Source organism: Symphodus melops, assembly GCF_947650265.1.
Source record: "Symphodus melops genome assembly, chromosome: 2".
Taxonomy (NCBI): Eukaryota; Metazoa; Chordata; class Actinopteri; order Labriformes; family Labridae; genus Symphodus; species Symphodus melops.
In genome coordinates this window covers 3,391,629-3,409,996 of record NC_136692.1, presented here as the reverse complement: position 1 = coordinate 3,409,996, position 18,368 = coordinate 3,391,629, and the positions used below count along the sequence as shown (strand labels likewise).

At 43.5% G+C, this 18,368-nt stretch overlaps 1 protein-coding gene across 1 annotated transcript in view; it reads left to right on the top strand.

Moving 5' to 3' along the window:
- Nucleotides 1–18,368, top strand: part of LOC306820135 (multiple PDZ domain protein) — a 45,110-nt gene that overhangs the window by 20,801 nt on the left and 5,941 nt on the right. Inside the window, exons 21-36 of the mRNA XM_079337848.1 lie at nt 2,218–2,547; nt 4,856–5,050; nt 5,663–5,840; nt 6,824–6,934; nt 7,290–7,355; nt 8,756–8,827; nt 9,287–9,386; nt 11,005–11,213; nt 11,609–11,700; nt 11,786–11,900; nt 13,191–13,283; nt 15,480–15,554; nt 15,643–15,957; nt 16,368–16,451; nt 17,179–17,372; nt 18,141–18,288. Coding sequence (XP_079193974.1) covers nt 2,218–2,547; nt 4,856–5,050; nt 5,663–5,840; nt 6,824–6,934; nt 7,290–7,355; nt 8,756–8,827; nt 9,287–9,386; nt 11,005–11,213; nt 11,609–11,700; nt 11,786–11,900; nt 13,191–13,283; nt 15,480–15,554; nt 15,643–15,957; nt 16,368–16,451; nt 17,179–17,372; nt 18,141–18,288 — 2,377 coding nt within the window. The remainder of the gene's footprint in view (nt 1–2,217; nt 2,548–4,855; nt 5,051–5,662; nt 5,841–6,823; nt 6,935–7,289; nt 7,356–8,755; nt 8,828–9,286; nt 9,387–11,004; nt 11,214–11,608; nt 11,701–11,785; nt 11,901–13,190; nt 13,284–15,479; nt 15,555–15,642; nt 15,958–16,367; nt 16,452–17,178; nt 17,373–18,140; nt 18,289–18,368) is intronic.

Below are 18,368 nucleotides of genomic sequence, written 5' to 3'. Positions count from 1 at the left end.
ATTACTTGCTCTAACATCAGCAGTTATGGCTCCACATTGACAATGCTTGTTTGGCTGATTGGAGACGTGCCCCACCTCCAACCACCCTGTCGCCCTGCAAAACACCTACTCGCTCTCTCTCCACCTCCGTGTTACTCTTTGGCTTTCTGCAGGCGAACACTTACACACATAAAAAACACACACGCATACACCGACTTTCAATGGTCTAACCTCCAAAAACACCTTCTTCTTTTTTTTTACATTGCAGGGAAATATCTCTGAATAATTCATCACTCATCTCACCTTGAACACTGTGCTTCTGAATAAAAGAGCTTTTTAAAGAGTCTCTTGTAGATGCACACACACACACACACACACACACACACACACAGAAACGAACACACATGCACGCTGTATCTTCCTCTATCATAAGCACACACGGAAAAACACTCAGCCGCACACGCTGCCTCCTCCTGATAGCGCTGCAGACAAACTAGCAGAGCAGAGGAGTGGAGGCAGATGAGCTGCTTTGGCAGCCTCAGAATAAGACAGACACAGAAGGATGAGGGCTTGTCACTATCAAACCGCCTCTGTTGAGACAAGACAGGCTGTCCGCACGGCTCAGTCACAACAGCTTAACGCATAGGACCTCCATGTTCAGTCTGCCACCACGAATGGAGCAGAGACATCGGCTCCTTCAGCTGACTGGAGAAGCACGTCTTCTGGTAGCATCACATAAGAATGGAAGCAGGAGGATGGGGGGGAGCTTAATGATGTCCTCGACACTTCAGCTAAATGACATCATTTACGCCATGGCTTACATAGATCCTGGCTTATGCAAAACACAAATTATCATAAATGTTTGTCTCTTCAGAAACCCGCTGACATAAATCAAAAACCTTTCTCATAGTGACTTTTAAAAAATGAACATGAAAATGAAGCGGCGTCGAAGAAGTGGGGCACATCTGTGATTTCAGAGCAGCTCAAACATTGGAGATGTAAGACGGCAGCCTCAGTCTGTGTTTGTTTGTGTGCTTCATGTCATACAGCATTAGTAAACAGTGATTAGTAAAATATTACAACGGTTTTAACAAGTGACTGCTATAAATCTGAAACACACATTTACACCATTAAAATAAGTTTTGACCACTAAAAGCTAAAAGCTAACTTAAACTTACTAACTAGCTAGCTTGTTTTCAAGAGATTAAGCTTTACGTAACTTAACAATATGGACACCATATATGGTGGTATTTTTGTTGACCATGCGGCTCCAGAAGGTGTTGATTAAGATACAGAGTTGATAAATTAATTTTAGAGGTACTCAAACACAGATTGTATTACTTTTTGATGGCGCCAGGTTAGCCAGTTTCCCATCCAGTCTTTCGGCTAAGCAAGGCTAGCTAGCTAGCTGCTGACTGTAGTAGCCCGGCCGAAGTTAGCTTGGTACAAAACCATCTCTCTTCCTCTCTTGAGGTAGGGATGGGTTGGAAAAACATGGTTCTATTAATTACCTGATTGCGCATTTTCCGAAACACGAAAATCAACACTCTTTGAGCTTATCGATACAGCGATCAAGTCTCGTGAATAGCATGGTAACGTTTATCTTGTGTCGTGTCGAGTTCAGTCTTTTAGATCAAATCAGTGGTGCACAAACATTGTCAATTAAAGTTATTGAAAATCAAAATGAAGGATATCTGAGCGTGTGAAGACGAGTAACAAGTGGCTGCATTTGACCGAATTGGTGCATATCTGAGATCAAATTAGCCAATACCGATAGTCACAGGGTAAGATAATATCGGCCCAGTTTATCGGCAGGACGATTAATCGGTCGTTCTTCTCATCTTTCCCCCAAACAATAGAAATGATCAACAGTGCCTCGATAAAGCTTCGGGTTGTTACGGAGTCTCAATAATGGTATCAATATCAGGATCCCCAGCCCTAATTAGTGGTCAATAAGCAAAGTAATAAAGGCTTACTTTCCGGGGCATGAGGTTGCTCTTTGAACAACATAATACCTATTAGTCTGACCCTTACCGGCAGGAGAAATAATTCATCAGTCTTTGATAGAAACCATTCATTTGTCTGTTTCCTCGTAATCACATTTGTGTTGTTTTCATCATCCTGTAAGTTCAAACACAAGTGCAACTTTGACCTGAAAATTGGTGTCATGTGAGTGTTTTAATTCTCTTCACCCCACCCCCACTTTTGTTTCTTCTCCTACATCCCCTCCACCTTCAGCGTAACATATGTCCCAGCCCACCAGGTGGACGAGCACCGCAGCCGTCTGTGTTTACCTCCTCTGGCATCCATCTTAGTAGACAGCACCCCTCCCTCGCCCATCCCAGCACCCACATCTCCAGATCCTGCCTCGACCTCCAGCAGATCCCCTGGTCGAGTCAGAGCTGCGGCCTCGACTCTGCCTTCATCCGCCCTCAAACCCTCTGCCTCGGTCAAAGTCAGAGCTGACCGGGCTCCAAATCCAGCAACCGTCCGAGCCTCAGCGTCCTTCAGCGCTTCGTCCAAAGGCTCCTCTTTGGTCCACGCCATCTCAGCGGCCCCTGACTCAAGGTAATGTAAAATAAAGATGTCCTAGAGTACTGTTTATGGTCAGCTAATCCTTACTGAGGCCCCAGAGTGCGAGATAAACCCGTCTCAGGGTTTATTAGACTTCAAGGCTTTATTACATGTTGTTTGCTGCGGAGATTTCACACTTTGAAGTGGCTCCACATACCGTTGTTTCAAAGTGTTCACCTGTGGCTTGAGATCGATCTGACTGTAACACATCACATACTTCAATTACCCTGCAGATTAAGTCATGCTAATGATCGGAGTTATTATCCAACACTTTAATTAACCGGAACCGTGAGGAAACAAAGTGTTTTCAGAGCGTCTGCAACCAGCTAAGCGGGAGTCTTTTTCCGTCCATAATTTCTCTTCTCCATTCTTCTCGCTGGTAAAAGCACACGCGTCTCTGAATGTTGAATCTCGGAGTTATATTTAGCTGTTCGCTTATGGATCTCAGTGCTGACTGTCAGCGAAAATGAATTGTTTCGCTTCTGTCTGACGCTGCTTTCGCTCCATCTTCGCGCCTCTGCCTTTCTCCTTCCTCCCCTCACTCCCATTTCTCTCCACAGCCCTTTTTATTCTCTCTTATCTTTCAATACATTGTCTCCTCCTCTGCCAGACTGCCTTCTTGACTCTTTGTGTCTACATCTGTCTCTCATGTCTCTCTCCCTCACTCATCTCGCTCTGGTCTTTTTCTCTTTCGCCTCATTTTCGGCCCCCTCCTCCCTGCTACGGCCCAACCCCCCCACCCCCCCCCCCCCCCCCCCCCCCCCTCTCCTGGCCACTCTCTTTCAGGCCTGGTGGAACCATTTGTTCTGGCCTCTTCTGTAACTTAACTGGCTATAGGCTCCTGCTGCGCAGATAGCACCACTATCACTCACCTCCATGGGCTTATTACAGCTCTCCACCGTTAAATATATTCATGAAAAATTCTCTCCTTCTCTACCTTTTTCTTCCACACTTTCACACACACACACACACACACACACACACACACACACACACACACACACACACACACACACACATACATACATTGTGTGTATATATATATATAAATACTTTCCCTATATATATATATATATATATATATATATATATATATATATATATATATATGTGTGTGTGTGTGTGTTATCACCCCCTCACTCACACAGACATGCACACAAAGACACAGCCTTAATGTGAACTCGCTGGCAGAAAATGTGTATTTTCAGGGCCATTTGGAGCTAAAGCAGTGGATCTTCTCAAGGCCAGCCAACACTGTAAGAGTCGTTTCTGGCCGAGTGTCACAGCGGTGCAGGACTCGAAAAAATAACAAAGTACACCAAGATTTCCTTGTTGTCCACAGCATTTCTACAAGTGTGATCCAGTGGACGGCCGCTTTATTCACATTATGAGGGCTTTAAGTTACCATTATTTGCACCAGAGAATAATCCATGGGATGTTTTTCTTTTTCTTTCGATAGTCATGCTGACCTCGTTTAAGTCGGAAAATTATTCAGGATGGCTTGGAATCATTTCCTAAAGGTCAAGATGACATCTTCAGATGATCAATCGGTGGCCCCGCTCCAATCGGACCGGTTAAACGATACACGTAACAATAAAATCACAAAGCTGAAATACTCATATTAGGTTAATGGCAGAAATAACATTTCCCCTTCGATGCTGACAGCTGTCGGGCTTATGTCCAAACATATCTTAAAGTCCAGCCCCCACAGTGTCTGTCAAGAAAAAAAGCGGGCCCTTGTACAGATGTAGTGGATGACCCCTGGTACAGAGGAATACGATGACCATTTCATGTTGCCATGGCTGCCAGAACTCTAGAGGCACCTGAGCATGTGCTGCAAACTGTGACAGCAGCATGGATCTGATGATTAAAAAACCCACAGCTGATGATGAAGGAACCTTAATCAGGTGATCTTAACATGATTTAGACCTGGGCGCCAGTTGTGTAACCTTTCCCCTCCAGTCCACCATTTCTGGTTTCTGGTCAATTTGGGGTTAGTTTGTTAGTCAAAGAACGGGTAAGAAAAGTTGTATGTTGCACGCCTCATGTACAGAGGCTGCACTCCTCAGCGGCCGTGGGTTTGAATCTGACCTCGGCCCTTTGCTGCATGTCATCCCAAACTCTCTCTTCCCAGCGTTTCCTGTCTCTCTACTGCCGTCCCGTCGGATAAAAGCAAAAATGCACAAAAAATAACAACAACAATAAAGAGGAAATGTTGTTCATCATCATCATGTTTTTTTTTGTCGTCCACTCACCGTCAAACACAGCTAATTATTTTATTTCCTTTACTTTTTTCTATCAGCTGGCAGATTCCAAAATCTCTGGCTCACATGAAAAGGCAGGAAGCAAAAAAAGATGAAGGGAGGTCGGAGGAGAGAAAGGACGCGCCTAGTGGAGTTATGAAAGTACCAAAGCTGGAGGTAAAGGTGGACGGTCAGTGCGAGGGAGAGGAGGAGCTTTATTCTCATACAGCGGTATCGTGGGATCAACCCAGAAGGTTAGTGAATCCCTCATGTCAGTATTAAGTAGCTTTTGTCATTAGACTTTTTTCATGTCTCCCATCTTCTGCCACTTTTATCAAAACTCCTCGGCACAATGTCCTTTATCCCCCCTCCCCCCCAGAAGGCTTAGTGAAATCCTCGTGTGCTGAGGTTATATGTTCACAGGACGGGTTAGAGAAGCACTACACGGACTCAACACGCTCATATTTCTCTTTGCCTGGAAGAAGGAGAACACTTTCACACACTGTGCTTATCGCATTTGTGACTGCATCCTGCTCGGATAAATCACATAAGCTGCACTGCATGCAAAGAGCAGCTTTTGTGTGTCTCTCCCCGGCAGGTAAAATAATCTATTGTTTTGACTTAATCTCTGAAACTCTATCCGCAGCCCTAAGCAGAGGATAAAGTGAAAGAAATAAAAAAAAAAAAGGCACAACCACTGGATTAATTCTCCTTCTTGTGCGCTTTTGCAGTAATGCTTCAAACAGAGTAGAGTATACATAAGACATACATTGATCACCGCCTTGCACACACTGTAAGAGGCTTTTTTTCCCCCAGCAGCTCTGGAGTATATGTGGATGTGTCTCATTTGGCGCTGTGTGTTGCAGTGTGCGGCTGACTCGAGCACCAGGTCAGTCCCTGGGTATCAGCATAATGGGAGGCAGAGGCATGGGCCGCAGACTGAGCAGTGGGGAGATGATGAGGGGAGTCTTCATCAAGAGCATCAGCCCCGACAGCCCGGCAGCACATAATGGCACCCTCCGGACTGGAGACAGGATACTGGAGGTAGTGTTAGTGTGTGTGTGTGTGTGTGTGTGTGTGTGTGTGTGTGTGTGTGTAATAATGGCTTTTCATACTTGATGAGAGCTTTTGAGCGTTGCAATGTAAGTAAAGCAAAATCTGATTACATGTACATGCTGCATGGTCATCTGTCTTTTTTTTACCCGGGATCAAAATGTAATTATTGTTTTTAAGCTACCGTTTTTTCTTGAGTTGTCAAAAAAAAAAACACATTTCTGATTCTTTTGTTTGTTTTCATGAATAGTTGTTTTTTTTACGTTTTTATCAATTTTGAACGCTTCTCTTATTAGCCACACAATTTAGTTTAGTTCATCAGATTTTATTTGGAACATTTAAAAAGAAAAGAAAAGAAAAAACAGAAACAAAATGTAAAAAAAAGTAATATGGACAAACAATAAATGAAATCATACAAAACAAGCTCTCAAATACTTTCAATGAAATGTACAAGTCCGAAAAGAAGTGGGAAAAAAACTTCCCATCCCTTCTCCATTCAACAATGTTCTATTAATCTAGTTTTTAAAGAATTTATGTTTTTATATGAGATATACATTTTACAATATGGTTAGTTGTACCATATTCCTATACTGTATACATACAGTGTGCAAACACCCACATACCCTTAAACATATAAATAACTACAAGTGAACACATTGTTGTTTAGAGAAGAAAAAAAAAGTAAAAAAAAAAAAAAAAAGAGAAGGAAAAGACAAAAAAGAAAACAGCATGTTTTTAAATAATTAAATATGTAAGCAATACTCCTTGTAAACACCTGGTGATTTTCTTCATCCCTGTACCTCCTGAAAATCATATTTTTATCGCCCTTTATAAACCGCTTCATGTCTGGACATTGCTTTAGATCCATATTCAGAATGCTCCACAGCTTCACTGCACTTATTGACACACACTGACAGTGAACAAAGAAACAAGATGTTCTTCGAAATAGCTGTGTGTGTGTTGACTTGGTGAAGGTGAGCGGTGTGGACCTCAGAGACGCGAGCCACGAGCAGGCGGTGGAGGCTATCCGCAGGGCAGGATACTCTCTGGTCTTCCTGGTTCAGTCTGGACAGCACAGATCTCAGGTACGGTCAGCCCCGATAGCACATTGTGAGCTCACCTTGGCTCTATAGTGTGAAGTATGTTCAGGTATGTAAACATCACACACTGCTTCAGTGGATTCTCCCCAGGCTCTAGATTCTCACACACTGCTTCAGTCTTCAACTAAAGCAAACAGAAGGTGCAGTTTATCTGCAGTTGGACGACTCCATCTCAAGTTTCTATGAGGTTGCGTGTGGGAGTTTGTAACTATACGATATGATGTCCTCTGGACACAAAGCACATAGTATAACATAATGGATGGAACATTTGAAGCCTTTTTTGTTTCACAGTCGTATAGATGTCTATCTGCCTACTCTGCATCTTGTGTTTCGCCCACAGTCCCCGATGCTCACCAACCATGAGAGAGTGACTACAACACCGCAGCTCAACTCCAACTGCAGCAAGGTAACCCTGATCCTCTCGACACCTCGAGCTCTGCAGCTTTCTAGTTTTAATAACAAAAGCAAGGTAACACAATGTTCACTAGTTGCTTCTCCGCATGCTAATTACTAGAATACTGGCTGCTTATTGGTCATTAATAAGCTCTTATTAGTTCCTTTTTCTACACGGCTATAATCTAAGTGTTTCCTTTGACATCATCTTTACTGCGGCTAATATATAATAAATTAAGAGGTTATAGAACATGACTCAACTGGGATGAAAAGCACAGATGTTGAAGGATCGTAAATGGTAAATGAACTCTACCACTTGAGCTTGTAAAGCGCTCTTCTAGTCTTCTGACAAGTCTTTAAAGTGCTTTTACACCACACGTCACACCTACACATTCAAACAATGGTGACAGAGGCTGCTGTGTAAAGTGGCCAAACACTTAATGAACTATTAGTTACAGACTGTGGTCATGGTAGTAATAAACACCTATTATAAAGGAGAAGAAAAAGATAGTCTTTATTAATCCAACAAGGGGAAATTCATTTTTACACTGTTGTCGAACACACATGCCACATGCACAAAATGGATCCTATTGACGTGCACTAACAGTGAGTGTTCCTGAGTCGGTGTTGTTGTCATTGTATTGCTCAAGGGTATCTCGGCATTGCTCAGGAAACAACTGACCTTAGAGATGCTTCCTACCAGTTTTGATAAGCAGTCAGCATGCTACTAATTAGCATGCTAACTAGCATAGTATGCTAACTAATTAATGATGAATAGTGTGGCCTTCTGGTTGCCGATAATAATACACATTGATTACAATTATAATTTTTTTTTATTAGTAAAGTGCTTATGAAGAAACTTAAAGACGTTTAAAATAGAAAGAGCCAGACAACATTGATGGCGCAGTACAAGCTAGCAAACATAGCATGTAAATACAGCACATAAACGGTAGACAACAACCGATGAACCAGGTAGAAAAAACAAGTACACTTTAAAAGCTTGTTTAAGAATGTGAGTTTAAGGAGGTACACTGTGATAAATGACTCCATCAACAGGACAAGGAAGGAGTATGATGATAAAAATGTGTTTCGTGCGATTACGTCAAAGAGTGCAAATCTGGGTTTTTTGGACTTTATTTTAAAGTCGTGACCGCTGTTTGAGTTTCCACCACAGAGGATGACAAGCTGTACAATCGTTTTTGTCAGTTTCTGTTCCCACACACGAGCTGATGTTTGGCAGCGTGTCTTGTATTGTATAGAGAACGTTATGTATACACTATTGTATATATAGAGAGGTGAATCACTGACACCCACATGGTATTCCAAAAAGAGGGCAGTGAAGAGGAAGATTTGTGTTTCGCTGGTGGTGATGGGTGTCCTACTCTTATCTGTGTTTCCCCCTCGTGATTGTAGGAATCAGCGAAGCTCAGTGGTCTGTTCCTTAGTCTCTCCCCTACAAACCCCTTCACTCCCACCCCCTTTAAGGTTAGTATAAATGTGTGTGTGAGTTTGCAGCATCTTGAAAGCCGCCTGACATTAGCATTTGCACCGAGCCAACTTCCAAAAACTTAATTAACGTGCATATTTGTAGATAGAACCCTTGTAGTTCAAAGTCCCTCGCAGCTACCTTGTTTGTTTAAGCCCTTTTGTTTTTCTCTCTGGTGGAGATGCCTAACTCTCTAAATAGACAGCACAGTCGTTTGATGTTATTTTTCCCCCTGCACTTTTTAAGTTGGATACAAAATAATGCATGATTCTGGTCATCTTTCATGTTATTTTTAGCCGACATTAAAACTGTGTTCATTAATTCATCCTGTTCATCAGTTTCCCGACTGCTACATCAAGCACACTGAGCAAGCCTCAGGGGTAGTCCAACTCCTGCCTGAAGGACCCCTGAGGCATCTGCAACTCTGCCTGTTCAATAATGCAAAACGTCTCCCAAAGGTACCTTCGCCGGCATCGGGTAGGAAGCATCCGAGAAGCCCCATTACGGTCACAACACCAATCGCAGCTGCGGCAGAAGATGAGGACAACGCTGGCAGGAGTGAGTCTGCACCATAAAGATGTCAGACACACGTACACAGCGATCCTCCAAAGCCCCCCCAAGCCAAAGGAGCTGTGTTAGGAATTTAGTGTAGGGGGCCACCTTTACCCGGTGCAGGTCACGTGGGGGCCCTGTGGCCCAGAACGCCTGCACGCCGCACACATCCATTATAAAAGACAGAGCTGAAATACAGTAATAAAAATGTCAGGAGTGTCAAAGACGGTCAGGATTTACTCTGTGAGTTATCACAGTGAGGAACAGCTTTAATAGTCTGCTATTGAAAGTCACCAAGAGTCAGATGTGCAAATTATTTTTACACCATTCAAATATTAAGTCGACCTTGGCTTAATATATTCTTGGAGAGTCTGTGTTCAATTGTGTGATTGTTCATCCTTTAGAATTCAAGTTTTTTGTTCCTGGCATAAAAAAAAAACTGTTGCTAAAACGTAAAGCTCCCGTGAAAAGTTTTTAAATGGTTCGGAAATGGATACTGATGTTTCTATATGAACTATCAAAGCCAACGAGCAGTATAAAGAGTCCTCTCTATGTACAGGTTCTGCAAAATGTAGAATCTGTACACAGAGGTCTGGATGTTCAGGAGGTTTTTGTTAGTAGTTTGTATAGTCTGAGCTGAATCAGAAAGCTTCTATTTATGAGGAAGAAGCAGTCTGTGTGAACATTTATCTACATGAAAGTGCAGCTAGCGATCCATGGTAATTTAAATTTGAACCACATTGAGCCTCAAATCTGCTCGGCGCTGTGTCATGAAAGCCATCCAGCTTTCTGATTCCCTGATTAAAAAAAAAAAAAACGTGCAAATTGAAGAGGAGTGGACTCGATGCAGAATCGCCCCCCACATGTTATCATTAATCGCTTTGTCCAGGTCATCTTCCAATCTCATCTTTATATTGTTCTATAGAGGATGGACGCAGTGAGGAGATAAGGACATATATTACAGGAATAGAACCCTTCTTACACTGTGCGGGTTTCAGGAGTGGGTCGATAAGACACAGGTCTGGACATTTGGGAAAATCTGGGTTTCTACTTCGGAGAAAATGATGGCTGTATCTAAAGAAGTATGTTTTAGAAAGTTCATATTTTCTTGGACAATCGTTGACACGTGGGCAGCTGTGGCTCATTGGCTGAGTCGGGTCAGAGGTCCTGCGGGAACACAAATGGATACATTAGAGCACATGGACAGGTTACCAGGCATGCACACACACTGCAGATTCATTAACAAGCACTCAGGAACCCAGACCGACACACATTCTTGTCATCCTTTTTTTTTAATGATGGAATGCATGCACACACACAACACTGTATACACATGATGCACACTTTTTTCTTTCTTTGCACAAGTTTTCACATGCCAGTCAAATCCAGTCTCTCCATATACGTGCTGTATAGAAAAAACATAGACATCCGTCGCTATGACTGACATCATCCCTTCCAGACAAATTGCTGCAACACACACTCACAGGAGCTCCTCTGGGCTGTAACGCTTCGTCTCCGCATGAAGTGTCAGTCATTACGTGAAGCGTTCCACACTTTTTTCTTTGACATACCCATCACATCCTCCCCCTAACAGCCTCGTGTTTGTTAAACCTGCCTCTCCTAGAAAAGATGCTTCAGCGGTATGGCAGCTTGTCTGGGAAGCTCCATATGATTGAGCTGGAGAAGAGCCCCGCAGCACAAGGCCTGGGAATCAGCCTCACAGGGAACAAGGAGGATTCAAGGGCCCGCATGGGTGTCTACGTGGCAGAAATAGACCCTCAAGGACCTGCTGGCGTAGATGGGAGGATATGTGTTGGAGATGAGCTACTGGAGGTAAAGGGGAGATTAACAGATTGGAGGGTTTTTTTTTAGTTTTTTTTTTTAGAAGGAGTGCAATCTCAGAGAGACAAAATATCAGATTTAAAATTGAGAGCAGCATAAAGAGAGCAGTGGGTTGTGGGTAGGAGGCATGGATGAGTAGACAGCATTGAGCACAGTAGATTTATCAGACAAATTACCATTTGAAAGATGGCTGGTGCGGTGCTGGGTTCTTACAACGAACAGCCATGTAATAGAGATGATGAGGAAAAATCGAGAAGCCTGTGGCAGCAGAGAGGGGGGTGAGGGGAATTAGCAGAAACATTTGCAGAAAACCATGAAAATGTGGGGAAATATTGAATAAAAGAAACAAACAAACAAACAAAAAAAAACATCTTCTTTCTCACCAGATCAACGGTCAGATCTTGTACGGCCGGAGTCACCAGAACGCCTCCACAATCATCAACAACACTCCATCCAACGTCAAGATCATTCTCATCAGGTGACATGGAGAGGGGTCTCTATGGTGCTGATCTTACCACTCGTGTTTCTTTGTGTTTCTTCATATTACTGTTTCTTCTTTGTAGGAATAAAGCGGCTGCGGGTCAAACTCTCAGACCCAGAACAGCGTGTGAAGATGAAGTCGACTCTGCGCAGCGTGGAGGATTGCCCAAAGACATCCAACACATCATCCTACCTCAGGTGCAATACCTTGGCTTTAATCACTGTCTGTCCTCCAGCTGCTCTTATTTCACAGATCGAGCAGCTGATGGAGAGGAAGCAAACTTCTGTACATGGGAATATGAAAGACCTTCCAGCAGGGGCAGATCCAAGTTTTTTAGGGGACGGGGGTTAAACCTGACTTATGCAGGGAGGGCATTAAGTTTGTTTTGACACACTCACATCAGTGAAAATGATGTATGTATTCCATCTATACCACAAATCATATCTTCCAAAATAAAAGCATCTAGATTCCTAAAAGTTTTCTTCATGTGATGCAAAAAGCGTCATATTGCATCACATGAAGAAAACTTCCAGGCAAAGAAAAACATATTTTTCTCGTCTCAGGGCAAAATGAGGGCTGGATTCACGACCATTCAACACTAATACCATGTTTCTAATGATACACAGCTTCATGCAAATGGGTGAAGTATCCCTTTAATCATGATTCAAGTTGTTAACACTAACTTTAATGATAACTTTGTTTATATAGCGCCTTTAAAAACACAGGCTTACAAAGTGCTTAACAATCATCAAAAACAAGAACAAAGCAAACGCACGAAATTCAAAAGAACACAAACAAAGAAGTTTTAGTCTTAAAACGTCTTGAATTTGATTGTGAAGTGTTCAAAGTACAAAGAGTACAAACAAAAATTCATGAGCTACGTTTAATAAAAACTCACATCCAGCAGAGTGTCATAACTAGGCAGCAACCTCCAGTCTGCAAAAATGAAGCTAATGCAGAAGTGTCTGCTTGAGACTGACTCCAGGAACACAGGAAGTCACACACAAAAAAAGTTGTTTTACAGCATAAATCAATTTTTTTACAAGCTGGTACAAAAAAACAAACAAAGTAGGACTGATTGGTTATTGTCATCGCGGGCACACACTGATCGGGGGATGAATTTTATGGAGCGGCTCAGTTTTGATTTAAAATGATGCGTGTTATCCATCGTTAGGCACGTAGCTGACGTGATTGACAGGTGGGTGTGACGTGACTGTTCATCAAGAGGCTTTAAACCCGCCTCAGCTCCAGATCTCAGCCTGTTGTTAGGTTGACTGAAAGTTAGACTGAGACAGCATTTCCAGCATGGAGAACACCATCCATGGGACTCTAGAGCCCCCTGCAGGAAGAGACGGGTAACGTCACCAGTCCGCTCCTGGCTCAGCTTCCTCTTCATAACACGTGTTTGAAAGCAAAGACAGATTTCTTACACAAAACAGAACATTGATTCAATCTTGGTTTAAATGTTTAATCTGCGTGTCTTCTAGGACCACGTCGGTCTCGGCATCTGCATGGCCGAAGAGGAGACCAAGGACGGAGTGGTGGTCAGGTCCCTTATCCCGCACGGCACCGCCAGTAAGGTGTGACATCATCCGAAGCGTCCTCCACATGGACATCAGCAACATGAATACGTCTCCTGACAGAGGAAGTGTAGCCTGCATGAATCCTCACTTGTTCATTTATTATTGATATGCAGACATTGTTTTACTTGAGGAGAAGAAGTGCTCAATCGTACCTGACAGAAATACAGTGGCTCCTGTCAGAGTGGTTTATTGTATTATCGGATTATAACAACTGAGACAAGCAGGCATTAACATCGCTAACGTTTAATCCGCTTCAACTACTTCATCGATTGGACAGTTTAATCTATAAAGATGCATCTTACTTTCTAGAATGGTCACGAAACAAAACAATGATCTGCTGAGGGATGTAATGTGTCTTTTTTCATGCCTGGGAGATCCTTCCTGACATCTGGAAGGATCTGTACCTGGTCAGCAGCAAAGAAAGATCTCACTTAGAACCAGCTACAGACTGACACAAAACACAAAAAAAATGTTTGTCACAGATTGTGAACACAGCAGTCAAGCTGGGCTCCTCTTCCTGAGGTGCAGACTCACTGCAGGACGTAGTGTGTGCATTACTGTCTGAGCCCTGCACTGCAAGCGACTGCACGCTAGCACAACCGAACCGGCTGTGAGACAGAAAGCAGAGTGAAAGCTAACACAAAAGGTTTACCTCGTTTTGGAACAACTTTTATCCGCTCGGCTCTCCGTGGAAACACACAAGCTCCGCCTCGAAATGTCTCCAGTCAGCCAGAACAAACCGGAAGATGAAAATCAAGTGAGAGGACTGTGCAGTCACAGGCACCGCCATAAGTGGTGATTGATCAGCTTTACTTATGTTTAGGTCTGTATTCTATTTTCTAGGAAAAACCTATCCTTTAATATTTCTCATGGCGTGATTTTGTTGTAAGAATGTTTTTTAAATGTTAATCATTAAAATAGAAAAAAAAAAAGAAACTTAATCCGTCAAAAAAATAAATAAATAAATTCCTGCATTTTCTCCCCACTTTGATCTCACATAACTTTGGGGACCCCAGAAATCTGAAACACATCCAGCTATGATTGTTATGATTGTTTTTCATCATGGATAATGGATGAGAGACAGACAGCCTTACTGCAGGTTAGTTTTTTGGCACGCAGCTCACAATAGCCCGTGCTTAATTGGATAACATCTTGTAGTTTAATTCAGGAAGAATGCTAGAACATCATTTTTATTGATCCATCCATCCATTATCTAATCTGCTTTATTTCCCCTTCTGAGTTGTGGAGGGCCGGAGCCGGTCTCATCTGTCATTAGGCGAGAGGCGGGGTTACATTCTGCACTGTTCACAGCCAGCCAATCACAGAGCTGACATGTCGAGACAGACAAGCTGCCACACTCACATTCACACCTACGGGCAATTTAGACTCAACAATTGACCTAACGAGGAGCATGTTTTTAGACTGAGGGAGGAAGCCGGAGTACCTGCAGGGAATCCACACACACACACACACACACACACACACACACACACACACACACACAGACATACACACACACCACACACACACACACACACACACACACAGAATAACACATAGGGGAGAACATGAAAACTCCACACACAGAGAAGTCTCTAACTTGCATTTAAACCAGGTACGTCCTCGCTGTGAGGCGACAGCGCTAACCACTTCACCACTGAGCCATTTTTTGATTGATCAATAATTGGACCACTTTACCCCACAAGGGTTCTGCACCCCAAGGATGGGAAAGCCTGTTATACAGAGTGCCAACTTGCTGATTTATGCAGCTTTCACCTCATCTGTTTCTGCACCTCAGAATAATTTTTTCGACTCACAGGTTGCACACAATTTCATCATATCTTTGAATCTACCTGTAACTTTTGGAATCAATAATCAATCGGACTAAGGGTTGAAACTGAGCACCGCTGTACTGTACCTTTAAGACAGCCGTACACCGTAGGATAAAGTCCTTAGATACCTCTGATCATATTTACACCAGATTAACCTTCAGGTGATTTTTGTCGTGTTTATAAGTGATGTCGTCATGTGTTCATACATTTTTCATATCAGGCCCCAGGCCACAATTATTTGGATGTTTTTCCAGAGGGTGTGTTTGATTTTTAATTTCATTCCTCTCCATCCTTCCCGTGCACACACTTCTATCTCTGTGGCTCATCATACATTTTCTTCATGTTTTTTCTGTGCACGTAGGACGGCAGGATGAAGGTTGGAGACAGAATCATAGCAGTGGGTGATGAACCTGTGGCACCGCTGTCATTGGACGAGGTATAAACACACACAAGCGCGCCCTTTCCCCCGGACAAGGTCGAGCTAATTTAATGATTTATGACTCACCTGTCTCCTCTGTGCTCAGGTGTCCAGTTTGATTCTCAAACACCGGGTCACTGTCAAGCTCTCCATCTGCCGCTCCAAGAGCCTCCCCACTGCCTCTTCGTCACATCCCCGCTCGGCTTCCTCCCTCCCCCTCCCCGTCGTCTCCTCCGCCTCGTCGTCCCTCGCTTACATGCAGACTCCTCAAACTGGACAGTCAGATTTGGCAGGAGCGGGTCAAACGTCTTTAGACCCCCTGAGCTGCCCGGTTGTGGCTGGAAGGGAAACCATCGTAGAGATCTGTAAAGGAAGTGTAGGCCTGGGCCTGAGCATCGTGGGAGGATCCGACACTCTGCTGGTGAGTGCAGCACATTATAGTCAAAACAACGACAGGGACATGTTTTAATCTTTATGTTATCAATACAGAATAACTACTTTAAATCCAGATTTCCTTCATTAAATTCGGCTGTGTGAGTTTATAAATGTTTTTTTCCCCAAACAGTAATCACTCTGCACACATCTTCAGTGAAAGAGCTGATGCTTTTTACTTATCATGTTGTGTGCATGGGGTTTATGAAGTGGTAAAGCCTTGTGAGCCCCATTAAAAAAAAAAGAATATATTTTAAAATTGAACAGAGTCTTACTCATGTTCAGATTTGTTTTAGGCCCCCCTTACAAGTCCTGGTTACTTTTCTGAACCCTCGTGTGGCAGCCCTGTGCACATGAGCTTCTCTCTCTTAATAAGTGTTTTCTGATATTCTCCACTAGGGGGCAGTAATCGTCCATGAAGTAAATGATGGAGGAGCAGCACAGAGAGACGGACGCCTGCAGGCTGGAGACCAGATTTTAGAGGTATACAGTATGTGCGCGCACACACACACACACACACACACACACACACACACACACACACACACACACATTGATATTTTTATGTTTATAGATTTCAATTTTTAGTATGTATGCAAATCTGTCATCATAAAATGGTTACCACTTTAGATGGCTCGTAACCTGTCCTGTTTTTACAGCCAGTGTTTCCCACAGAGGGATGTTAACGCTGCGGTGTCTGAGACAGGGGGGGGGGGGGTCGTTTATTTAAAGTCTTTCAGTAATTATGTTGCCATATTTTTAATACATGAGGTCATATTTTAGGTTACTTACTTTATTAAAATGGGCTCTGATGTCTAACTTGTTATTTGACAAAGTAGTGTAACTGGCTCGTCTTTCTTCCCTGCAGAAGTTCTCACACACACACACACACACACACACACACGCACACACACACACACACACACACACACTCACACACACTCGTCTTTGAGTGGGAAACATTGATTTATTTTTAACGCAGCAACACAGACTGTTGCTGTGAGCTCATGACCAAAATATTCAAAACCTGAATGTGTGATTTTTATACAAGAACAACTCATCAGGAAGATTGAATGCATTATTTTTTATAAACTTATAAAGAGTGATCCCTAAAAGCAGCCATCACTACGAGGCGCTCACGTTGATTTACAGCCGTTGCTGCACGTGTCTCTCACCATCTCTCGCTCTCTCTCGCTCTCTCTCCTCTCAGGTAAACGGTATAGATCTGCGGCAGGCCACTCACGATGAGGCCATCGCCGTGCTCCGGCTCAGCACCCAACGCGTCCGCCTGTGTGTCTTCAGGCACCAGGAGACGTACAGGGAGGAGGACCTGTGGGACGTGTTCGGCCTGGAGCTCAGACCTCGTACCGGAGAGGGACCGGGGTTCAGCACTGTGGGGAAGAGGTAGGACACGCTTCCTTTTCCGTGTCTGGGTCCAAAAGACACGAATAGGTAAAGAGAAGCAAAGCAAAATCGTACAGAGGAAGAATCTGGCCTTAAATATTCACAGTCTTGACTCAAGAATTTCACGGTGAAGAGCTGAGGTGGAGAAGAGCTCTGTGACCTTGTAAAAAAATGTTAGCGTAGCTCGAGAATCTCATTCACTCATGGTGTTTTCAAACATGCACAAAACTCCTGGATAAATGTCCCCACCTTTTTTGTGATAAGCTGCATGCGTGAACGCAAACTGCGACATTTTTAAGCCTCCGAATTTTCCCTGTCGGCTCTCATTGTCAAAATTCTGGGGAAGTCAGGGTGAGCTAACCCAGCAGAAAATGTTCAGGAAACTTTGAGATAGAAAGAGCTGTATAGGTGCAGACTTTCTTTAACAAGTATCACAAGAGGAAATGTTCCCTGTCTGCAGCCGGTTAGAGGTCGGCGAGTGGGTAGAAACAGGGATGGTAATTGTAAAGAAGCGGGGAGAGACACATGATGAAACGCTTCCTTTACTTCCTCCTGTCATCACCGTGAAGGTTGGAGGATCAGGCCGCAGGGTCACCCTGCAAGGACGACATGTCACATATTATATATAAAGAGTTAAGGCGCAGGTTGTCACGCGGCTTCACACATTTGTACAATCAGAGTGTGACGCTTACAAACACGGGTCACATAATTCCTTCTACAAGCGTGGAGACGACTCTGCTCCTGACCTCTGTTTTTTTTCTCCAACAGTAATGACACGGGCATCTTTGTGTCAGACATCGTCAGAGGAGGTGTAGCGGATTCAGATGGCAGGTTGTTGCTAGGTGACCAGATTCTGTCAATCAACGGCGAGGACGTACGTGCGGCATCACAGGAACACGCACAGAAGCTGCTACAGGTGTGAACAGTTTCGTGTTTAGTCACGCCGAGTGTTCCTGTAAAGTTTAGCGGATTGGTCTCATGCGTGATGTGTCTGTC